This window comes from Mauremys reevesii, linkage group 1 (genome assembly GCF_016161935.1).
Source record: "Mauremys reevesii isolate NIE-2019 linkage group 1, ASM1616193v1, whole genome shotgun sequence".
Classification (NCBI taxonomy): domain Eukaryota; kingdom Metazoa; phylum Chordata; order Testudines; family Geoemydidae; genus Mauremys; species Mauremys reevesii.
Genome location: NC_052623.1, coordinates 59,624,845 through 59,650,407, shown reverse-complemented (window position 1 = coordinate 59,650,407; position 25,563 = coordinate 59,624,845). Strand labels below are relative to the sequence as shown.

Genomic DNA, 25,563 nt, shown 5'->3' with positions numbered 1-25,563 from the left:
GTTCTGTAGAAGCAGCAAAGAATCCTGTGGCACCTTATAGACTAACAGATGTTTTGCAGCATGAGCTTTCGTGGGTGAATACCCACTTCTTCGGATGCAAGCAAGTGTCCTCGTCAGGTGGTCAGTTGTATATTCCTACTGCTATACTCTTTATTAGTCAAGCATGGAATTTCTATCTGTAGAGATTCTGTGGTACAGATTGGAGATTTTTACTATAGTTGACTCTGCTTTCTTTCACAGAGTGCCACTCCTTCACCAGTTTGACCTATTGTGTCATTCCTATGTATTTTGTACCCTGGTATTACTGTGTCCCACTGGTTGTCATTGTTCCAAGTTTCTGTGATTCCAATTATACCAATATCCTCATTTAATACCAAGCACTCAAGTTCACCCATCTTAGTATTTAGACTTTTAGCATCTGTATCCAAGCACTTACAACAGTTGGCAGTATTTTAGTAGTCCGCCTTCATGTAATATAAGTGAATGGAACTTTTTTGTTTGATTGTTTCTCTTCAGTTCCTACCTGTACTTATTAATGTCTATCCTCTCCTCTTTCATAGGATATAGAGGAACTCCTTTAATAAATCCTCCCCATAGGATATGTCCGTCTGAACCGTGTGCTTCTCTGCACCTGTCAGCTTTCCCCCAGCCCCTAGTTTAAAAACTTCTCTACAATCTTTTTAATTTTACATGCCAGCAACCTGGTTCAGTTTTGGTTTAGGTGGAACCCATCCTTCCTTTATAGGCTCCTCCTTTCTCAAAAGGTTCCCCAGTTTGTAATAAACCTAAATCCCTCCTCCCTACACCATTGTCTCATACATGCATTGAGACCTCGTAGATAAGCAAGTAAATGGTAAAACTCCTATGGACTTCAGTGTGGCCAATATTTTGCCCAGAATCTATTATAAAATTATTTAAGAATTATTTTATCATATGCTGTCACTAGCCAAGCAATCTGTATGAGCTTTCATTTATGCTGCTACTTACCCTGGAAAGTGTTTGCTTTTCAGCGTTGATGTAGAATCAACAGTCATTACAGTAAAATTTAAGTAAACGTGGCAAATATGTAAATTGGGATAACGTTTCATCAGACATTGGTTTGAGACATTATGAAAGGGGAATGAGCTTGAAAACTTAATTGGCTAGTTGTAACTGCAGGTGTAAGAAAAGTATGTTTTCCTACAGAGAGATATATGGGCAAAAACTTGAATTTCTCTGCCCTGTACTGATTGACTGTTTGCTCCAACTTTCTCCCTTCTCCCCCCTTCAGTCTTTTCACCTGTAATTCCATACCTGCTCCCTTTACCTTCTTCTCCCCTTCCTTGTCACTTCACCCTCTTTCCCTTATCTCCTCCTACCAAAAACCACCCCTTCAAAAAAAGAAATAAGTGAACGTTGTTTATTCTGCTTGTGATGTTCGTCTTCCCTGACCCCATGCCTATGTTTTTCAATTTAGATTGTAAGATATTTTGGCCAGGGTACTCTCTGCTACTCAGTGTTTGTATGGTGCCTAGCCCAATTCTTTGGCTATCCTTAGACTCTACGGCAGTAAACATAATTAATAACTAAAAATATTCCAATCTTAATTTCCAACTCAATGAAGCTCCTGATAGAGAGAAACCCAGATGTCTTTTGTCAAGAAGAAATAGCCCTTCAGTGTCAAAGCCACTACAGTGGGTGTAAATGCCTAGTTTGCTGCTCTTTAGTAGAACAAGTAGGAACAATGGTCTGGGTTCTTACCGCCTCACAAGTTAAGCAGCATTATTGCCTGGTCAGTAACTGAATGGTAAGTCAAGGAAAAACTCCACGTGTCCCAGGAAATGGTATTTGATTGAGAAGACAGCACTCTTTCCTTTCCATCATTATGGAACTAATGCCACAGTAAGGCATAAGTATGCAATGTGCTTCTGATACGATTTAAAACAGTCTAGAACAGTGTTTCTCAACCTTTTTGATACCATGGACTGGTCATTGAGAAACACTGGTCTAGAACATATCTGTTCCAATTCTGTGAGACTACTTGAAAGAAAAGAAGTGTTAACACTGGTCTTGGCCAAATTTGAAGGTGGGTTATTATAATTCAGCCTACCTGGAACACACTCTGTACGTTTAATTGGATATGCTAATCTTTGCTTCTTGTCCTAAATTGTTAAGCACTGCTTTGTGCAGTTAAATCTTGTGGTGATGGCATTTTTAATGGTTGGAAAATAATTTTATTCAATGGCAGCTTTCAAACTACAGTATACAGTAAGTTGTTGATAAATGTTCTGAATAATTTTGAGTTAATGCTATCTGTGGTTGAAAGGATTTGTTCAGCATGTTTTTCCTTTCCTCATTTTTACTACTTTTTAAATATAATTTATCACTGTTTTTCTAGATTTTTATTGGTAATACCTTTTTTAAATTAAAAACACCACACAAATAATAAAGTATTGTGTGATTGAAGCCATAATACCACTTCTTTAACACTGCGAGTATCATGCACATACTCTAATTGCATTACTATCTGCATTATCTGAATAATTTTAAACTGGTAGCATATGAAAGGTTCTTTAGTGTATAGTGCTGTTAGAATACATTTTGAATTTTAGTTAGTAGATAATCCTATAATATTTATATCTTTAGACTGTTCTGGCTGGAATTACTTACACTAAGTTTGACAGCATGTTAAAAGGTCAGATTTACCTTTGGACAATGTAGTCATTGACAATGAAGGCCTTGAATATGAAAATACCTATATTTGTTCAGGAACAAGGTCAAAGGTATTGACAATTGGACATGTAATTAAAGCTATATTTTTTTCCTTGTATAAAAGTACCTTTTTCATAGGGCATATTGATGTATTTAATGGGTAACATAAATTTTAATAAATATCAATGTTAATGCATATGTGAACCAAACAGTTTATAAGATGCTAGAAATATTTTGGAACAGAGCTGAGAAATAAATTTACCCACATTTGTTAAGTTGCTGGGCTTTATGTTGAAAAATTCCTAGAATCAAAAGATAACTTATTATACCATGGTCAAAAATTCAACATATCAGTAGTCAAAATTATTTAAAACTACGGCTGTAGCAAAAGTGAATTTTAAGATTGCTTCAACGTAGGAATACTGAAGTTGGTTATACACACTAGCACTGAGTGGCATGTTCTCAGATGTTAATACTTACAAATTAAAAGGCCGCCTTCTTGTTGCTTTGTTACATTGCTTTTATATCAAGCACCTCTTTCACAGTCGCCTGTCTTCCATGGAGCAGGTTGTAGCAAAATTGAGCTTTTCCTCTCTAAGATGGAGCGAGGCGTCTTGATGGCTATCACATGCAGCTTTTCTTTATAAACAATTGGAATATTTTGTAGTGTGAGACATTAAAATTTGCCAGGAATATTTCCTAATTTAGAATCTGCCTTTGTCTGCTGTGACACTTTATAGCAGTGGTCTGCAACCTTTTTATGCCCAAAATCACTTTTTTGAATTTAAGGGCAACCCAGGATCTGCCCTGCCCCTTCCCCAAAGCCCCACTCAGTGCATTCCCCCCTCCCTCCATCGCTCGCTCTCCCCCACCCTCAGTCACTTTCACCGGGCTGGGGCAGGGGGTTGGGGTTCGGGAGGTGGTGCGGGCTCTGGGCTGTGGCTGAGGGTTTCGCAGTGTGGGAGGGGGCTCTGGGCTGAGCCTGGGGCAGGGGGTTGGTGGTGCAGAGGGCGTGTGGGCTCTGGGAGGGCGTGTGGGCTCTGGGAGGGAGTTTGGGTGCAAGAGGGGGTACAGGGTGCTGGCTCTGGGAAGGGGGTCAGGGCTGAGGCGGGGGGTTGGGGTTGGGGTGCTGACTCCGGTGGGGGGGGGTCACGGCTGGGGCAGAGTGTTGGGTTGCAGGAGTAGTTCTGGGGTGCTGGCTCCAGGAGGGGGGCTCAGAGCTGGGGGTTGGGATGTGGCCTCCTGCCGGGCATACCTCCAGCAACTCCTGGTTGGTGGTGTAGCATGGCTGCCGCTAAGGCAGGCTCCCTGCCTATCCTGGCTCCATACCACTCCTAGAAGGGGCCAGTGCGCCCCTGGGGCCTTTTGGGGGGGGGTGGCAAGTGGCTCCGCGCGCTGCCCCTCTGTAAGCACTGCCCCCTGTTCCCGACCAATGGGAGCGGTGGGGGCGGTGCTTGCAGGCAGGAGCAACATGTGGAGGGAGACCCCTGCCCCCCTTACTTCCAGGAGCAGCGTGGGGCCAGGGCAGGCAGGGAGCCTGTCTTAGCGGCAGCCACGCTGCGCCACCTGAGATCGCGATCGACTGGGAGGTGACCACTGCTTTACAGTATCTCAGACTTTAAAGTCTATCAAGCGTCTCTACAGAAACTGCTCTAGCCATAGATTTGCCTGCCCTGAGTGGGGAATGAAGCCTTTCAGAAGTGAGAAGGAGGAGAGGAGTTTAGGAGAATGGGTCTGTGCCTTGACCCTACCAAAGCAGTATTGTTTGCTAGTTGTTAGTATGTTCTCTAAGCTGTCCCTTTCTAAATTTAAGTGTTTACTTCTCAATTTTTGAATGGTTTCATCCCTTTGAGGCAGCTGTAACAAGGACCCTGCCCTGCAGACTAGATCACAGAGAACAGGACTAGGAAGAGGGGAACAAGAAACAACAAGAATTTGGGAGGAAGGGAACAGGTTTTTTTCTCTTTTCTAAACTAGGAAAATAGTGTTTTTATTTGAGGAAAGCTGGGTTCCTTTTCTCTTAAGCCAAGTCTGAGAGTCCCAGCCAGTGCTCCATTCTCTATCTCCAGAACGCTCATCCATTCCTCAGCAAGCTCAGTCACTGCATCACTTCTGCTTTCCTCTGTGCATGTTCAGTAAACAGACAAAAATTCACAAGCTGGAAAGTTTGTTTTAAATTTTTAGTAAAACTATTTGTTTTTTCATGGCAAATGGTCCTCTTCACTTTTTTTTGTGAATCTCGTGACAGACCGCTTTTACTGAAAGTTAAATGTCCTCAACAGTGCAGGCACAGTAAAATGTTCTCAAATGCACATTTGCACACTTCCGATGCACCTTCTCTAGTGCTAGACTCTTAATTAAACTTTTTTGCTTTATTTTTTGACATACTCTGTAACAGTTTTCAAGTATCTGTTGATAGGCGACTCACTGCTACGTTGACATCTTAATGCAGCAGTGCTCACTGAAATAAATCTGGTTTAAGCTTGTTTTCCCACACTGACCCTTTAGCAAAGTTTGGGAATAGTGTTCAAATGTAGTGTAAACATGGTTCTTGCTGTACTGGTTTCTAGTGTAAAGAAGAAAAAATGTGGATGAAGTCAAATGGTTAAAACCATTCTGTAGCCTCTAAGCTAGAGGGGTGTTGAAGGGATGTCTGTACTGCTTAAAAACAGTTGTCAGATGGACTAATTAAAACACGATAGTTCACATGCACGTTTAAGACCCTTTTTTCATAGTATATAGTACCAAAGTTGGATAAACTCAGGCAGTAACACAAGTTGAAGGGCCATTTAAAAATTAGGTCTCAGCTGCATTACAAGGTTGATTTATACCTTTCATCATATTAGGAGACAAGCATATTGTCACTGGGTCTCTGAGAAGTTTATTCATAAGGCGAAAGGAATCTAAATTTGGTTTAAACATGGCTTTGCATCATCCACAATAGTCAGCCAAACAATACAGAAATTGATTTAACTGGAACAATATTTAAACTGAGATTAAACACTTCTCCAAAACTCTCCCAAAGGCTGAATGTGTAGCCTTAAGTTTCATTCTTATCACGTGCTTTCTTTTAAATGATCCTTGAAGGATTCTCCAATTGAAAGAGGTTAGCAAAAATTGACCAAAATGGGTGAGATGCTGATGTTTCTAGCTTTTAGTTTAAAATATGTTTTTGAAATAAGATATCTTCCACTGTTGTTTGCAGCGTTGTTGTAGACATGTGTGTCCCAGGATATGAGAGAGACAAGGTGGGTGAAGGAATATCTTTTATTGGATCAGCTGCTGGTAGTGAAAGAGACGTGCTTTTGAGTTTCACGGACCTGAAGAAGAGACCTGAGTGAAGCTCACCATTAGAAGCTGGTCCAATAAAAGATATTTCCTTATCTCTCTTTGAAATAAGCCCTACAGCAGGGATTGCTTCTGATAGATCAGCCTTCTGTATTCTTAGTCAGCAGAGTTAATGTCGGGAAGCTAAAATTCTCCTTAGAAAATCATTCAGATGTCCTTCCGGAACAAGGTTTTTAACAAACTTTGACCCTGATACCTCAAGGCCTCCTTATGTGATGTCTGGCTTTAAGTTTAATGCTGCTTTTCCCCTCCCTCAAACCAACTGTACAGGGGCCCCTGATGCTCTCTGTCTGTCGTCTGCCTTCCTTGAGAAGCCCTAAGCAATGTTACCAGTTTCCATGATGGTAGTGTGAGCCTAACAATGTTTTGTCAGGTGTTTTTCCTAAATCCCCAGCTCCTGAAATCATTTGACTATATGAGAATTTCACTTTCATTGTAATAAAGTAAATTTCTAGACCTGGTCATAGCAGAGAAAAGTTTGTAAACACAATTCATAAAAGCTCAAAAAACAGAATGCAAGTAACCCCCCCATCTATTATTTTTTAAAATATGATTTTTGAATGGTTGGGGTTGGCAATATGGATATGTGTGGTTCTGGATTTGATGGTACAGGAGCAATAATCAGAGAGAAGCAGGAGGGGGAGCTAAGCTCCTCCATTCTAAGTGCCTCATTTGAGGCAGAGGATGGAGAGGCTGGCAAAGAGGAAGGCAGACAGAGGTGTAAATTTAGTCTCCCCCACCCTGAAGGTATCTGTGCACAGTGAATCTACTGTGTAAAAAGGTAAGTCAGACACAAGAAGCAAGTGCAACAATAAACTTTAAAAGTTAAAGCTAGATTTGAATGCTGCTGTATTTTGGCACAACACTCAAGTGTTGTTGTAATACTGACAGATCCAAGTCTTTGGTGGGCAGGATTGAACCTGGGACCTCTGAAGCTTAGTGTGTGAGCCTCTACTGCCTGAGCTGAAAGCCAACTGGCTGTTAGCTAAGGCTGTAGAGCAAACTCATTAATCTCTCTGTCTCTGTGGTCTCAGTGCCATTAGATGGAACAGACCACCACACCCAGAAGGTGTGTGGGCTACATTATCATTTGGCATTTTTACACTATTAAAAGGCAACATGGCTTCTTTTGTGGTAACTTGTAGTACGGAATGGCTAAGCCTTTGGCTCACAGATTCCATGTCCTTATTTAAATCAGCCTTCCCACAGCCTTTTGAAAGACTGAATCTTTAAAAATAGCTCTTCTACAGGACCCATCTCACAAGATTGTTATTCTCGTAGTTTTTCCATGAAATTTCAAATCAGACAGTTGAGATAATGAAGAGCATTCAGTTACGTTGGATCGACGATTTAAGTATTTTTTTAAGCTGGAGATAAACTTTCATGCGTCAGAGCATAAAACAACCACTAACTGATGAGACTTAGGAGTAATACTTCCCCTGTGGACAAAAGATTACTCCATGATTATCCACCATGGTGTTTTTAGTACTTTTAAAGCATCTGATACTGGCTGTGTCAGTCACAGGATACTTGAACTAGTTCCTAAGATTCTTCTAATGCGGCTCTCTCCAGTTTAATATGCCTAGAAAATTGGGGCAGGGCAGAGCAGAGGCAAAGATGGATGTTAGAACTATCCTATATAGCCCCAGAAAACCTCATGAATAGATGCAGGTGACAATATCCATAGGAAAACTTATTCCCCTGTTGCTAATAATTTGACCCAGTCAAATCTCTGATCACTAGTTATTAGAGGTTATATAACATCATAAAATTTAGAGCTGGAAAAGATTTATTATATCTTCTAATTAATCTGCATGCAAGGGATTGCACCCTCAAATAGGTTTTCCATTGTTTTAGCTAGTTAACTTCTTGCATTTTTTATAACAAGTCTTTATGCTGTCTGCTGTGCCAAAAGTATTAGGCAGATGAATTGAGCAAGCTAGTTGAATGTGTTCCAGTTCCAAAAGAAGGGTATTTTTTGATATCCATACTCTGCTGTGATTGAATCAGTAGATTTTTTTTTAAAAGTTCATTTTGGCAGTCTATAGAGTCCTTCAATTTGGGATGTCAAACAAAATAGCAGAAAAACCTGTTTCTTCCCAGCAAATGGGTATTTTGAGGCTCACATTAGGATGATCCAAACGTAAGTATTTTTTTTTTAAATCAGGATCTTTACATCTTGTTCTCTTAACCAAAAAAACCAGGTTACTGTACCTTAGATGAAACTAGTGTCTTGCATTCTTCTGGCTGTGTGGCCTCTTAAATGATGATGATTGCTTTAAAATTATTTTGGAACTGATTCCTATGAGTTTTGGAGAAATCTTGCTTCCCCAAAAACTGACTAAATCAAAGCATTTAATGAAACTGGAGGGTTCTTCCCCATTATTTTGTATTCTCATGACTGGTCTGCTCGGAGGGGTGGCGGGGTGGGGTGGAACTCTCTCATGTTTTTGAACAAGGTTGTAAATCTGACTCTCTTTAGAATGGAAGGCTATCCCTCTCTTTATTGATGATTTTCCAGTCTTTGTCCCTCTTGCTGTTTCATAATCAAACTGCAGAAAAAGCTGGAAACTATCAGTGTCTCCTTCCTTTAAACACCCCACAAAAAGTCAGACACATGGAGTTTTTAGACTGCCATCTTGATGGCCTGTCTAGCTGGACTTACCTACATGAATGATTTGAGTATTTATCCTTGAAAATAGTAACTAAATTGGGAAAGCTCTTTATTCTGCAAATCCACAATGAAACCCATATGCAACGATATTTTTGCCCTAAAACTGACCTACAGATTTTCTGTAGTATGAACAACTATTTAGCAGCAGTGGATGTGAACACCATAACTTTAGGAATAGTATACTGGTAGGCATACCTATCAATTCCAACTTGACCAATAAGAAGACAGTTATTTCCAGTGATACCAAAGCACAGTTTACTCAGCTATATCCAGTTGTTTTTTTGTACTTTGATTTTTAAAAAAACAGATCTAGAGTACATAATTATTTTGTTCTCCGGTGTTAATAGAAAGTGCCTGTTGTTATAATACCATCTTTGGGAGCCAAGTAATAAAAAAAACAAATGGCTTTAAACTGTTTAGTTGGTGCAAAAGAAGGTAGTGGGAAGTAGAGTGGAGATGTGTCTGCAAAGCAGCATTGCATTAAGACAATGACTTCACCGGCTTGAACATTGTTAAAGGTACATGTGCAGTACATGTAGATGCATGCATACATATATTCTGTGTGTACTGTGTATTAAAAATATTTCTTAGAGCTCTGCCTTCTTAGTGTTACAAACTGACACTTTCTAGTTAATATTACTATCTTCACCCTTGTTCCTGTTGAATAGGCATTGCATTGCTGCTTAGCCACTAGGTTATATCCCACTGTAAAAACATTCAGATATTGCTTATTTCCTTTTTTGCTGTTCAAAACAACCTCAGAGATGTTATGACCAGGCCTAAACAATAACCTAAAGGAACAAAAATAAACATTTTAAATCAGAAAAGGTATGGCCTGCCAAATACTGTGAATAATTTATGAATGTATGAATGATCAACAAACAAAATGTTTGAAAACACTCTACATTCCTTGGGGGGGGAGAGGGGCTTTTCTTTTTTTATTTTTAAAGCAAGACAAATTTGGAAACATGCCCCAAATCTTTGAAACTAAAAATAATAAAATAAGCAAAGCATGGACCTTAATATATGGTCCTTTTTCTTTCAGCTGTTCAATGAATGCTTGGATATGAACTTGTTTGTAAACATTGTGCACGGGTAAACTAATGATACAGTAGTGGAAAATTGCTACAGTAACTCTATAAACAGCAGTTTACCTTTTAGATGTGATTGTTTAATATTAAAAACAAAACCTACAGAAAACTTGCATTCCTTTTTTTTCTTTCAAGTTTATTTTTAGGAGACTCATCTAGGCCTTAAAATATCCTCCAGTATCTTGGAAGCTGATAATCTGAAGTTTTAAATTTTAAAAATGAGTGTATCCCATTCCAAACGAATGTGCATGAATTGTCTCATTGAAGAGATCTTATGTGTCACCATTTGGCTATCTTTTAAACTCTGTATTAAATATCTAGCTTAAGTATGCAAAAGAGAAAAACAAAATTGGAATCCTTAAAATAATTAGCTGTCAGAAGGAGATGAATAGTTGTAAGGCCTTGACACTTGTGCCTTTATACTTAAAAAAACAAAAAACCAGCTAGTCTTTTGGGTCGTTAGGATGCCTTTTAACTGTCTGTCTGTCAGTATTTCCATTAAAACTGTTTCAGAAATGTATAATTTGCTGGTTTAAATGGTAAGGGGGAAAATATTTTGCTCAAGGCTCAAACGTGGCAGTTGGAATATGAATCTTACAGCAAAGTACACAGTTTGTTTTAAAGGATAGAATGTTGTCATGTATATGTTTTAAATAGGTAAACAGAAAAAAGCATAGATTTAACAGCTGGTACTTTGGGCTGAAAGAATGTCCATGGTTTGTATCCATACCACCTTGGGGTTAGGCCCAGTCATTAACTTTATGGGAGATCTTCCAGAGAAATGCACAAAGCTGCAGGTTGCAGTGTTGGTGTTTTGAGTAAGGTGGCTGTCTTTGCTTTGAATCACTGCTCCAGTCGGGTGTTGGATTCTACACCGTTGGAGATGCTTTCTTTTAGATGAAGGTGAAGACTGATATCCTGACTACCTCCGGATATTAAACATGCTGTGGTGGTTTTTGCAAAAATAGGGTGTTGGCCCGTGTCCTGGTTATATACCTGTTTCTGTTCAGTCTGTTTCCTCTTGCAGATTCAGTTGCATAAAGCAGTGTTCTCTTCCTGTCTTAGAATGAGGTGGTGATGGTCCAACAGTGCCTAGGATTCTCAGTCTTAGACTAGGGCCCCACTGTGCTAGGCACTGTACAAATGCAACAGAAACACAGCGCCTGCTTTGAGGAGATGACAATCTAAATACAAGATAAAAGAAAATAGATGGATACATAAATGGACAAGGGGAGCATAAAGAAATAACGAGATAACACTGGTCAGCATGAAAAGCAGTGGTCACAGCACACCATTGTCAAGATTTTTTTGGTAGGCCTAGAGTTGCTGTAGGCTGTTCAACAGCTGCTGTAGTTGCATTTCATTCCAGAGGTGGGTGAAGTGATACCTGTGTGTATGGGTGGCATATGCATGTGTGTACTGTTCTCCTGCACCTGTGTGCACACATTCAAGAAATGCAAAAGTAAAGGAATCCAGGCCACATTAGCTTTGTCCAGCTTGAGTGCCCATAGTATTGTATGTTACCGTTTGCAATTATTCATAGTTTTATCAGTTAAGTTGCATTTTAATTAATGTTGTGAGATCCTTGAGCACCCTGGGAGGGAGGGGGAGGAGCAGGGGTGGGAAGCACTGGGAGGGGAGAAGGAGGTGAGGAGGGGGGAGCGTGGCTGCCAGTGGTTGTGGAGCACCCACTAATTTTGCCCCGTGGGTGCTCCAGCCCTGGAGCACCCATGGAGTCGGCGCCTATGCCTCTCAGTAACCTGAATGCTGCAGTAGACAGGCTACAAAGGATCCGCAGCGTTCACCAATGTAACCTCACATTTGGTCACCCTACCTAAGGAACCTTATCATTGTTAGTAAAGGAAAGAGCAATCCCTATGATTTTCCTTTCCTGAAAGCCCTCCCAGTGTTAACTTAGCCTAACGTAATAAAGACAAGGTAATGACATTTTATTTTCATATTTCAATATATTTCTCATTTTATGGGCATACATTAAGATTAGACTCCCACTCTCTTGCATCTTCCGGGTGGGAGGGTGTTTCTAGTATTTTAAGAGTCCCCTGTAGTCAAATAGAATTGATATTTAGTTCACATGAGAACTTCTGCATGTTAATTGGAGCTAAAACACTTCAGTTAAGCTGCCTTAAAAAAAAAAAAACTTTTCTGTAAACAGTGCCACACTCTCTATTTGTGATGACTTGGGTGTAACTGGAGAGAGTGGCAAAGGTGAAATAGGCTGTCTGTTAAACAGGAAATTAGTGATTAACATTTTTGTCTGAGTGATCGTAATAATTCCTGCTGTCTGGAAAAACAAAACAAAAAAGCCACACCCATTAGTCTCCCATAATAGTCGTGGAATAATATTTTTAAATGATTTCCAGGGATTCTGGCACTGGATCATTATTCTGCTACTTTATTAATATATAGTGTCATCCTTCACAGCTAATCTGCAAATCTCAGAATCTTTTGTAGTCTGTTTTTATTTATATCATAGTTCAATATTTTATGAATCTCAATTCTAAGCAAAGTCTGTTTATATAAAGTATCCACTTAAGATACTACATCCGATCAAAGATTAATTTTCTTTAACTGAATCTTCAACAGTCACCACTCTGTAGTATTTGTTGGTATTTTCCCCATGTAGTTGTGTTGATGGTAGCTGTTATAAAGCTGTGTACAAAATTTTTAATTTTAAATCTTAATGTAGGCTGAATTTTTTTAATGGAGGGACTGCCTTTCTATATCTCACAAATGTCTCTAGCGATCATTACTGTGCTTTTACTGCAAATAATTCTGATTGTCCTATGTTACATTCCCTCCAGCGCAGTCTTATTCTTATTAAAAGTAAAACGATATATTAGCAAATGTTCATGTACATAGTGTACAATATATTCATATTACACTTAGTATGAAGCTGGGAATCCTTTTTATACAAAGAGTAGTTATAAAGGTTTAATTTGCACTAATTTGGATGATCTACATAAATCGCTATAGAAATACGTGTGACATGATAGCGGGGTTGTATCAGCATGAGTTTGGAATGGATGCATTACTATTCCTTTCTCTGTATTTGCATGGTGTGTACTTTCCATATCATTACTATTATACTTAATGCTTATATAATGTTTTACAGTTCTAGCGTGTTTGCATTGATCCTTTCCTCATCCCCTGTGAGGCAAATAAGAAAATGTTATCAATCCAGTTTTACAAATGGGAAAGCTGGAGATAGAGAGGTTTCTGTGTTACCTGCTCAATGCTCTCCAATGAGTTAGTGGCAGATGTGGAATTAGAAATCTGAAGCTCTTTGTAGAGTGTCGATGTGGATCCTGCTGTAGGTGCACGTGCATGCGAGATCAGTCTTTTGAAGAGCCATGCCCTTTGGGGTGTTCATGCACTCTCTGCCTCCTTGTGCTTCTGTGGGAGGGCCTAACGAGGAGGGCAGCTGTGACCCTCAGTTCCTTCTTACTAACCACGGCAGCCACACAGAAGCCAGCGAGTGTCCAACCTGCTAGTCTGTAGCCTCAACTACATCTTCCCAAACTCCTTCAAAACTCTTTTGTTTCATCTGTGAAGAACTGCTGCGAATGAATTTGATCTGTCTGGACTAAAAATTATGTGGTCAGGCTCCCCCACTCTTCCATAAGACTTTCGCTATAAGACACCTCGACATGGCAAATTGTGAACATGTGGGCTACAAGCCCTGCCTTCCTGTGACAGATTAATTCCACTGAAAAACGAGCTCAGCAGATGCCTCTTTTGTCCAGGAGCGTCTCATATAATAAGTAGAAGCTCAGTATGCCTGTTGTTCATAGTGAGAATGTGTAAGTCACAAGATGTGAGGTTGACACAAGGCTGCTGGAACTAGGGGTGATGACGGCAGCACTGCCCAGACTTGAAGTGGTTTCCATCGTATGCAGGGTTTACAGTTTGATTCAATGGCTCTCAGCACAATCATTATAAAAATTGTTCCAGTGCCACCAAAAACTTTAATCTCCTGGAACAATTTATGAGGTTTCTTCACATGGAGAAGAGAAAGTCACCAGAGGTTTGGTACTGGACAAACTAGCTTTGTCTAGCTTCCACGCTGGCAAACATGACACCTAAGACGAGCATTAGCATTGATACCAGCACCAAAGCAGAACCCACCAGCAGAGAAGACAACACCAGCACCAAACAGATGCTGATAGCTCCACTACTGAATTCCAGCACCACTGTGAACACAGAGGCAGAGAATCCAGGTGTGTCTCAGTGCCTTCACACATGGTCAGTCTCCTTAAGGCCTCATGAAAGAGAACCACTAAGCCCCAGGTGGCATGGAGAGCTGGTGATACTGAGCGGTCTGCAGGACAGAAGAATGCCTGCAACACCAACCCCAGTGCCAGTAATCCAAGGATGCAGCATCGATGCCTACACCTGAACCAAGGCTACTTGATATGCCCCTACAAGAACCAGGATTGTGTTTTGATACAGAAGCACTTAATGGTACCAGTGAAGATCCTGGTACTGAGAGCACCATATACCTTAGTGCCACCTCAAAAGGAAATCTACTCTTTTCATCACCAAGGCAAATGTACTCACCTCCTTTGAGCAAATAACCCTCTCATCTGAGATCCATAGGCGACACCACTGAAAGACCCATGGGCTCTCCCTGCGGGGCTCTGCTGCTGCTCCATTAGGAATGGCATTGACTAGCTAATATCAAACAAGTCTGCCACATCCTTATGGCATGTTGCTGGGGCCCTGTAGGATGTATTGGGGTTTGCCCTTCACATTCTTCTTGCAGCCGATCTCCAGTACACTCTAGGAACAGAAAGAGATCACTCTCCCCAGCAACATTCCTGTCCAGGCCACTGCCAGTTGTGTGGGGAACTGAGGAATGATTGTGGCTGCCTCACCATTTATGGACTCGTAAGATATCACGAGGAGGCAGAGGACGCATGCACAACTCTAATGGGCAGTGCTATTCAAAACACTTCGATCTTATGCACATGAGGTGCACACATAGCTATAGTGGGATGCACATTGACAACATCTTGAAGAACCATAGTTCTTGTCAGGTAAGTTACCTGTCTTTCCTACTTCTCAGTCCCATGTTTGCATCATCTTTCGGTATGGAGAAAATAAAACCAACCTAATTGTACGTGTTTCTCTTAAGCTTGTAGGCTTGTTGCTGTCCATATTTATTAATCCGGATATACTGCAGAGGAGATGTTTTAGATGTCCCTTGCTCCACCCAGTTAACAAAAAGTATGGCTTCAGAGAACAGTTTACTTTGTAAACAATGTGAAATCTACCAAAAAGAAGGGAGGGGAGATTGAGAGATTTTTCACCTCATTTTAAAATTAGTTGAAATAAATTATAGCTGAAAAATTTGTGCACTGACAGAAACAAATAGCTTCCATGAGTCCTCCTAAATTTTATTAGCTGCTATTTGCTCATTACAAAGTCAGTACTGTATTGTTAATTACAGTTGTACACTTTGACTCTCAAATAAGTAAATAATGGCAAGCACAGTCATAAACCATAGTCTGTACTGAAATACAACATAGCCAGTTTCCCCCCCCCTCCCCAAAGGTCAAATAGAACTGGAGACTTCATTAACTTTCTTTTAGGGTCACAGATATAGAATCAATCCCAAGGAGCACCCCACAGGTGGCAGCAGTCCTACCATAGTCATAATTAGCTTTTGATAAAATTCCAGTTTGTATGCTTTGAAATTTAACTGGCATACTTAGCTTTTGAACAGAAAATCAGTTTAAATACAATTTCCATTTCATGTCTTTCAAATCAAGTTTAAAGGTTTGACTTCAAATTAAATTTTAAAAAACAGTGTTTAAGTGATCCGCAGCAAAATAGCTATACATAGGAGCTTGGCTGGTGGTCAGAAATGAATGCCTCTGAATCTTGACAACCACACTTGCTCATCTTGCTGCCAAGTTCCATTGCTGAAACTATACTTTTATCAGTCATGTTTGTGTCTGGCAAAGGTCTGTAGACACAACATCATTTAACAGCAGTGCATATTTTCACAAGAGTTACCTCTTCAACACTTTTTCCAAGTTAGTAAATCATAGCTTCTTTAATGTCCTGCTGGCTGTGTGAAAAACAGGAATTTATGTAACAAGCTCTGTGCTGCAAACTTTTTCCTGTTAGGAAAATTTTTTTTATTGTTGGCAAAGTTAGGAGACAGCTCTGTTACTCAAAGAGTGACCTCAAATGTCCTCAGTACAATAATACCAGTTTATAACATTTTTGATGACTAAGGAATTGCAGTAATTTCTTAAATATTTAACACTTTTTTTTTTTAGGGAAGGAGGAGTTAAATGTTGCTGCATTTCTATGGCCTAGTGTTTTATGTGTTTGATACTTTTTTTTTTTTAAGTAAACACTAAAGCTGTGCCAAGATGGAGTATGTTTACAAAATACAATAAAAATGAACTAATGCAGGAGACTTTTAATCAACAGACTTGCAAAATAATTTTCTTTTAACATTTCTAAATCTGTAATTTTATCAGCTTTTAATTCAACTACATCTCAAAAGTGGTAACAAAGGACTGAGTTTGTCTGGATTTTCTAGGAGATCCAGATACTTGAAATGTGGTCTCCCATGTGGCAACAGAGAGTCTACCCTCTTGACGTTGAGTTGTTGCTACTCAAGAGTGCTTCAGATGCAGTGAGTTCAGCCTGTGGAAGGGGCAACAGTGAAATTTATGGTTGACCAAAGAGTGATATTTGGACTGCCAAAGGAGTTGTGTTTGGCCCTCATTGGCTTATAGCCAGTAGATAAGATGTGAGGTGTGGTGAAGAGAAGGGCATTCGGTCTGGGTCCAGCAAAGATGATGGTGGTTAAGAGGTACACAGCATCGACAGGCAGTATTATCACCTAGCAGGGTTGGGCCCTTATATGAGAACAAAAAATGGTGATTCCCCACTGTTCTAACTAGAATACATATCCTCGGATCAGAGATGAAAGATGTAGTATGCCAAAGAAAGGCATATCCTTATTCTAACCATTTCATATTAGAGAGCCCATTTAAAACGAACAAACAAAAACATCCCCTTCACAATGGAGGGTGGAACTTCAGGCATTAATATTGATATGTATTTTTAATTGGATTACTTAAAAAAAATTTTTTTTTTTAAAGTATAAACTTTTTTTGTTTCTAAAATTCTTCTAGATTCCCTGCAGCAGTGAGGCGGCTCACATTTGCAGCAGAGCCTTTGGCAGCTTACTGCTAGCTTTGTTTTGAAATCTTGAAGATCTTCAGTGTAACTGACCCTGAAAGCATCTCCAGCAGTTAACGTGGGAGAGGAGCCTGCCGCTGCTGACTCGCTGGCAGGCGTGTAGGTCTGCCTCTGCCGCTGTTGCATGGAAAAAGAGGGACAGTGTGCCTCTTGAGATGCCCCAAGTTGCTAGAGCCATTGCCAGGAAGGTATTGCTGCCCTTGCTGGCTTCTGTCTTTCTCCTTCAGACAGAACCAGAGAACAGACCACCCTCCTTAAACTGTTTTCTTTGGCCTCAGGAGCTGGAATAAAAAGAGAGTGGTGTTGAAGAGCTGGGAAATCAATATTTGCTCATCTCCACATGTGGTAGAGCCCCTCTCCACAAAGAGAATCCTCTGGCAGGTTCCATAGCAGCTAGAGACTTCAGAGGATTGAGAGACAATACTCAAGTTGCTTTCTGTGGTCTCAACTAAGTCAGCAAGCTAACTCTTCCATCTGGGTGTTGCTACAGGCAGTGAGATGTACTCATTAGCTGAGTGATGGTAACTTTTGAGGAAAGGGTGGTTGTATTAATTTCAGAGGAATAAGTGGGCCCAAAGAGGCAAAATGCTAACGTGGCCCTGTCAGTGTATAACACTAAGCACTTTAAAAGTCTCAGGGTTTTGAGTACATAGACCTCAGTCTGGTTAGTCTCCTGGCAAACACTTTAGAAATGTCACACCAGAATTTAGAAATGTATTGATTAGACTATGAGAGAGAGAGAGAGAGAATAAAAAATGAAACATAAAGCATTTCGGAAATGAAGTTGTTTGGCATAACCACTCAGTGTGATTAATTGTGATTAAAAGTTCCTTTTTCAGAGAGAAGATATTGGTGGTTCTCTTATTTTGTCAAATAATCCTTTGTGGGGAAGATAGGGTTAGTTCTCCTGTAAAATTTTGAGTTGACCCTGTGACTGGTGTTTCTGGTTTGTCAAAGGCAGGAAAAGTAACCAAGGGGAAAAGAAGAGCTAGTAAAGGTGGAGGACTGTGACTCTTTGTTGATGTTCTCATGACTCGTGGTGGCTGGTCAGTCACAGGCAGATGCTTTGAGCTGTCAGGCCACTTGTGACAGCTCTTCCTCTAGACCCTGGCTTGCTTCCCTGCTGTGGGATGTCATCTGGCTGCCTCGGTCAGGTTCCTCTTTCACCAGACCTTCTTGGGCTGGATGGGCCATCTTACTCCATTGTGCTGGTGCAGTTGAAAGGAGAGAGAAGATAGGAGGACAGGAAGGAACACACAAGAGAAGGAAGGACAGAGAAGAATCTCACATATATCAATCCGTGGTTCTCGCTGGTCCAGCAGTGGTGGTCAGGTGTCCCAGTTGGTGTCTTGAGGTCTGAGTGTCAAAATGACCCTTGCGGCTCACCAGAGAAGGGCACAATCTCTGGAGTGAAGCAGAGCCTGCCAGCCTTTCCTGAGGAATCCTCAAGGAGTCCATTTTGCCATTTTAATTCCTAAAGCCTCTCTTTAAGTACCTCAAAAGGGGGTGATGGGTGGAATAAGCCATCTTCTCAGGTCTTATTTTGCCCACCAATTAGGCCTAATTTCCAGCACACCAATTTTGATCCGTTCTTTTCCAGTTCCATTCTCCTGTTTAAAAGTCATGACAGTTCTTGGGTCTGATTGATAGGCCCTCTAATTTGCACTAATCCAGTCTTTCTGCATCTCTTCATACCCTTTCTGTCAATACTCACTGTTTTAGGTGGTGTAACATTTTGAGCTTTTACCTAGTTTATGGCCATTGCGCCCACAACTGGGGCTAGGCCGACTAGACAACAATTGTAACAGGGCCGTGGCCCTGCAGCAGCGTATGGAGTGGGGAAAAAGGTCTCTGGGTTGGGCAGGACTGGAGACAGTGCATCTGGAGACTTGTCTGTCCTCCACCTATCAGTGTCTGGGCTGCCAGATGGCCTTAGCATGAGGATGGTCTTTTGGGGATGCTGTCCCCTATTCCTCATGTGGGATCCTCAGTTATTGGGTTCCTGCCTGATGCTTCGTCCCCCTGTTGATCTTGGCTCATGTACTTGAGCAAGAATACCAGGAACATTTAGGTAGACACGCTGCCCCTTTTTTGCCTTCAGCAGGAATAGGGGCCTTGGGCGAGGCTATGCAAAATTGCTTATCAACGGCATGAGATTTTAGTGTGTTCTCTGGTTGGCTGTGGATCTCCTGGGTTCAGTGGCTTTTCTGAAGCTATTCATGTCTCAGAAGGTGACTAGAAGCTCTAGTGAAGATATCAGCAGTTTCTTCTCTTTGCAGAAGTACAGTCATCCTTCAGGGCTGCCCGGGGGGAGGGGCAAGTGGGGCAATTTGCCCCAGGCCCAGCAGGGGCCCCGTGAGCCCTGGCCCGGCGGCAGTCTGGGTCTTCGGTGGCATTTCGGGGGGGGGGGGCATTCAGTGCTGCCAAAGACACGGCGCGACAGAAGGGCCCCCCGCCACCAAAATGCCACCAAAGACCCGGACCGCCGCCGGGTGAGTACAAGTGCCACAGCTCCCCCACTTTTCCCCAGGCTCCCTGAATCCTCTGGGCGGCCCTGTCATCCTTTAACTCTTTGTGCCTTTGGGTATTAGAATAGTTAATTTCACATACTAAAATGTTCAAGGAGAAAAGATGGTTTTAAGGATGAAGTTTAACTCTCCATGAGTCATGTTTCCTCTCTGCTGTTTGTCTTCCCTCCTTCCTCATTGTTTAGCAATTGCAATTTTTATCTGTTTAACTTGGGACCTTATCCTGAAATTACTTATGCACGTGAATAGATTCTGAGAGTTCAACGAGGACTACTTGTGTGTGTTTGAAGGTTGGGGCTTACATGATTGTATTGTTGAGGCTGGGTCATGCTTTAGCTTTAAAGTTCTATCCACAACATTGATATTAATAAACTCTGGAATTCCTTGTAGTTGCTATTTTACAGCAATCCCATGTTTCTAGCATAATTTGAGTTTTATTTAAAATAAAAACATATTACAGAAAAATAGGTTTTTACTACTTGATTGTAATGAATCCAGTCTCATATGAGGCCCTGCATTTAGGCGTTTTTGTAAAGGGTAAATTTTTGAACCGGTGAATAAACGGTTTGTGTTAATTTGTATTTTGTCACAAAAGTATAATTATTCAAATCTTCTTTGTTTAGGAGTAACCCTCCTGAAGCTGATATATTACTGCAGGGTAGTATGTGTGATGAGAGGGGTAGATGGATAGAAAGGAAACAGTTGCTCATGTACGGGTTTAAAAATTTTATTTGTTTAATAAAATTTGCCCAAATGCAGGCTACACATTAGTGGGGACTTGTACAATCAAGTTGAGAACCAGTTCTTCAGTAAAACAACAAGGAGTCTGGTGGGACCTTAAAGACTAACAGATTTATTTGGGCATAAGCTTTCGTGGGTAAAAAACCAAAATGAGGTTTTTTTTACCCACAAAAGCTTATGCCCAAATAAATCTGTTAGTCTTTAAGGTGCCACCAGACTCCTTGTTGTTTTTGTGGATACAGACTAACACGGCTACCTCCTGATACTTGACACCATGCAGAATTCTTGAGTGAATTTTTCTGATTTTGGTGTCCTCTTATCATGTTTCAAATTGATGCCTTTGGCACATGCCAAATTCTTCTTCTTTTTATCATGTCAAATGCAATTAAAACATATGAAAATTATATGACAAAACATCACTAACTTGTTTAAGCCAGTTTTGAACCAATATGTATATTTCTAAACTAGCACCCTTCCAAGCTTTACTATAACACTTAGGTTTTCAAACTAAATGAAACATTGAAGGGATTTTTCTTTTCTCCTATGGAGGAGTTAAAATAATTTAAATAAGGATTTCTAGCAGAACCTGCTCATAGTGCCACGGGTTGTGTTTTAAGGAGATTTGATGCACAAAATGTTTTGAAATATAGGTTACATTAAGGGTATTAAGCAAAATATTCCTTTTCTAAAAAAAGATACTGGGTACATCAGTTAAGTTGAGTGTTTTGGAAACTTGAGTTTTGTACAGTAATTCAGTCAGTTATTTTTATAGCATCTTTCACACAAGTAGCATCAGAATGGTTTGCTCATTTAAGTGTTACATGCTGAGATAAAGAGAACTGGCCCTTTTCTTATCCCATATTTTATCTTTCAGAATTCAATTCGTCATAACCTGTCACTGCACAGCAAGTTTATAAGGGTGCAGAATGAGGGAACAGGAAAAAGTTCTTGGTGGATGCTCAACCCTGAAGGAGGAAAGAGTGGAAAGTCACCTAGGAGAAGAGCCGCATCCATGGACAACAACAGCAAGTTTGCGAAAAGCAGAGGAAGAGCTGCCAAGAAAAAGGCAGCCCTTCAGTCAGGCCAAGAAGGAAATGGAGACAGTCCAGGATCACAGTTTTCAAAGTGGCCTGCAAGCCCCAGCTCTCACAGTAATGATGACTTTGATAACTGGAGTACCTTTAGACCTAGAACTAGCTCTAATGCTAGTACAATTAGTGGAAGGCTTTCTCCAATCTTGCCAGAACAAGATGACCTTGGAGATGGGGATGTGCACTCTATGGTATATCCTTCATCAGCAACCAAAATGGCTTCTACTCTACCCAGCCTTTCAGAGATGAGCAATTCCGAAAATATGGAGAATCTTTTGGATAATCTCAACCTCTTGTCACCTAGTACATCACTGACCGTATCGACCCAGTCTTCACCAGCTACAATGATGCAGCAAACACCAGGTTATTCATTTGCATCACCAACCACAAGTATAGGTTCACCAAATCCAGACTACCGAAAATTTACATATGCTCAAGCTAGCATGAACTCTTTGCCCCAGATGCCTATGCAAACTCTTCAAGACAGTAAATCAAGCTATGGAACGATCAGCCAATATAACTGTCCTGCAGGACTCCTGAAGGAGTTACTAACTTCTGATTCTCCGCCGCACAATGATATCTTGACATCAGTAGATACTGGTGTTTCTCAGCCTAGTGGTAGAGTATTGGGCCAAAATGTGCTGATGGTCACAGATTCAGTGATATCAACATATGGTAATCAACCATCCCACAACAAAATGATGTCTCCCAGTGCCCACCCACACCAAGGACGTAATCAGCCAACAGTTGCAGTTAATGGTCGTGCCTTGTCACACACTGTGAACACCATGTCACATACTTCAGGTTTAAATCGTTTGTCCACAGTGAAAACTTCATTACAAGTGCCTATGAGTCACCCAATGCATATGAACACAATGAACCCTTATGCTGCTGTTAACAGTTGCAATGGCTATGGAAGAGTGGGAATTGTTTCTCTCCACCAGGAGAAGCTTCCCAGTGATTTAGATGACATGTTAATTGAACGGTTGGACTGTGACATGGAGTCAATTATTCGTAATGACCTTATGGATGGAGAAACATTAGATTTTAACTTTGACAGTGTGTTGCCTAACCAAAGTTTTCCACACAGTGTAAAGACCACCACTCACAGCTGGGTGTCGGGCTAGGAGTTAGCGCAAGGTAAATTCTCATACTATTTAAAAAAAAAATCTGAAAATGAATTTAAAGGAAAAGTACAGCCTTTAACAGATTTGGAAATGCTTAAAGTTCTAATGGTTTCCAGTGTCATGTGCCTGCATCTACCATCACTTTGTTGTCTAACTTGCTAGCTTTTTAAATGGGTTGCAAATTACATTAGACTTACGCATATGCAATGAGGATACCTAATACAGACTTCTAGTATTTGTTTCTACAGGTAGAGTAGTAGTTTTGGACATCTAGCCAGTAGTATTAAAATAAATATATATAATAACAATAGAGTGGAAGTTTTCATTATTGTCTGACTTAGAGCTATTTGGAGCACGTATTTTATATCTTTTGCTTATTTATGAACATTAATTTTGTTTCATTGTGTTTTTTCTGTTTTTTTCCTAGGCTACAGTTTAAAGCTCTTCGGACTTGTCTGACAACAGGAACTGAGAAAAGTAGTCCAAAGATGTCCTTCGCCCTTCTTTTAGTTTTCTTGATAAAACTGTTCTCATTTTTTCCTTTTGTCAGAATTGGCAGCAAACAGACTTTTCCTGTACAGGATGTTTGCCCAGTGTTTGCAGGTTATGTGCTGCTGTAGATAAGAACTGTGCCATTGGAAATTTTATTACTCTGAAGTGCCAAATTCACTACACCATATAATCACAGAAAATACTTTTGCATCATGTTGTGCTTTCGGTTTTTGTACAGTATGAGCTGTAGATGTTCTTTTTAAAAATATCTGTTTGGTCCAAAAAAAACCCTATAAACTTCTTGTAATACTGTGGTGGTCTCATGCCCTAAGTAAGTTTAACTTTTATTGAAGTTACCTGTGTTCTGCTGAACTGATGAATTGAGATAACTGTGGACTTTGTTTTGCAGCTATATGAACTGCCTTGTATTTGTTAAAATTGATACACATTTCATATGAGAAAAGAGCAGCCTGGTAAATAAGATCCAGCTAAGCTAATTGAATAGTCAAATGTTCAAAACAAACAATAGATTAAATGGCAATTGGTATGTTACTGATCTTTTCATTATGTAAATTTATGCAAAAATATTTGTGGGTCTGATTTCCAGATTAATGAATGTTATTATTGGACTTGAGAGAATATTTGGAATAGTTATAAAGCTATTTTGTTCTTATAATTAAAGTCTACTTTGTTATATAGCCTACCTAAAAATTTACATAATCTAAAATCTGGCAGCATTCATAACCTTCATTTATACAGTATTTTAACTGGATGAAGTGAACATTTTTATATATTTGCTTAGCACCTTAGAGTGCTACTAAAGAAAGACAAAAGCTTAATGAGTACCTTGAATACAAAACATTTCTGTCCCATATTTTTTGGCAGAAGAGTGATGTGTATAGACAGACATTTTCCGTTTCATGTTTAGGAAATATTTAATCGGTTTTATATATGCATTTTTAGAAACTTCATCAGCTTCTATTACCATTTTAACCCTGACTACCACAAAGTGTTAAGTATTCATTGTTAGATGCTTGTGCTGTGCTTCATGTTGTATTTATTTCATGGAGGTCTCATAATGTTTGTGGACTCAAAAGCAGGATCTTTGTTTTAAGAACATTCACATTTTGGTAAAGTTAATGACAGAATTTCCATTAGCATTAGTTTTTAGGGTCTGTCAGCATTTTTATCATCGCACCCTATTTTAGTGGGGTTGAAAGTTCTACTATAAAACTACATGGGGGATAAATCTTCCATTATATAACATTTCAGGGCAAGGACATATTTGTTCTCCATTTCTGGGAGTGGGGAAGATTAATGAAATAGCAAAGTTACATAAGCGCAAGAGTTTTAAGGAGAAGGGATAGCTTTAAGGCTTGGCTACACTTGCATTTCAAAGCGCTGCCATGGCAGCGCTTTGAAGCGCTAAGTGTGTAAAGCGCCAGCGCATTAGTTACTAAGGCTTTGGTCCTGCAAACCTTTACCTTTAGGTGATTAGGCCCATTGACAGCTATTTGAGGGTTTATAGGATTGGGCCTTTACTTGGTAAATATTTGCTGTATTTACATAGTTAAATTGTGTTTTGAGGGATGAACGGGGAGGTAAACCTGCCTGCCTGCCACTGATTACTGCACATCGTTTGTATTAAAAAAAAAACAAAAACAAACCAAAAAACCAAGGATTTTTATTCTGCACTTACAATATTTGTAACTTTTACAATAGGTCTAGAGATGAAAATGAATTTTTCTGCTGTACTATTTTCAAGTGATCCATAACTGGAAAGTGATTATAATCCTATTTTAACTCACATCTTCTCCATCGTCATTCTCCATGATCATTTGTGGGACGTGCCAGGAGAGAGAAGATTAAGAAAATATAAAAAAGTCTATGGTATTAATTACAGTGTGCGCTCAGTGCTGGCAGTTCACTAAAACAGCCTGCATTTGTCTAATATCTTCCCTATCAAATTAATTATATTTGAAATGTAATCACAGCTCTTGGCCATGGCATGAGCAGAAGACTCTGTGGGACCAGTTTCCAAAAAGCCTCCTTTTTGGTGCATGTGCAATCCAATGGCAGTTGACTAGAGTAAGTGAAGTACTGAGTCATATAATTATTTGACTTTTATGTGCCAATTTTGTGTGCAAAAAGAGGGACCCTTTGAAATTCGACCCTCTGGCACAGGAGCTGAACATGCTACGTTTAACAATTTACCTCTTATAATTTTATTGCTACTGTATAACTTACAAATATATTCTTTTTTTTATAGCTATGATGAACTTGAATGCAACGGTTCTTTAATTAAAATAGGCTGCAGGAAGTCCTGTTTGATCATTATCAGAATAGATACTTATAGATGGTGGGAATTTTGGTTCTGCATTTTCTTTTTATTTTGTTTGTGTGTCAAAGTTCTAATATTTTTGCTTGTAACTGTGGGATACTGTGAAATCTAATGAAGGGTAGGTTGTCTGTCTTGAAAGCAAACATTATGTGACCTCTAGTAATAAATTCTTTTAAGTAAAAGTACTGAACTTT

The 25,563-nt window shown here is 40.0% G+C and overlaps 1 protein-coding gene across 1 annotated transcript in view; it reads left to right on the top strand.

The window, feature by feature from the left end:
* The window catches only part of FOXO1 (forkhead box O1), an 87,280-nt gene extending 62,886 nt beyond the window's left edge, over window positions 1–24,394 (top strand). Inside the window, exons 2-3 of the mRNA XM_039510171.1 lie at window positions 21,193–22,549; window positions 22,964–24,394. Of these exons, the coding sequence (XP_039366105.1) occupies window positions 21,193–22,536 (1,344 nt within the window). The 3' untranslated portion in view covers window positions 22,537–22,549; window positions 22,964–24,394. The remainder of the gene's footprint in view (window positions 1–21,192; window positions 22,550–22,963) is intronic.
* The last annotated feature ends 1,169 nt before the right edge of the window (window positions 24,395–25,563 follow it).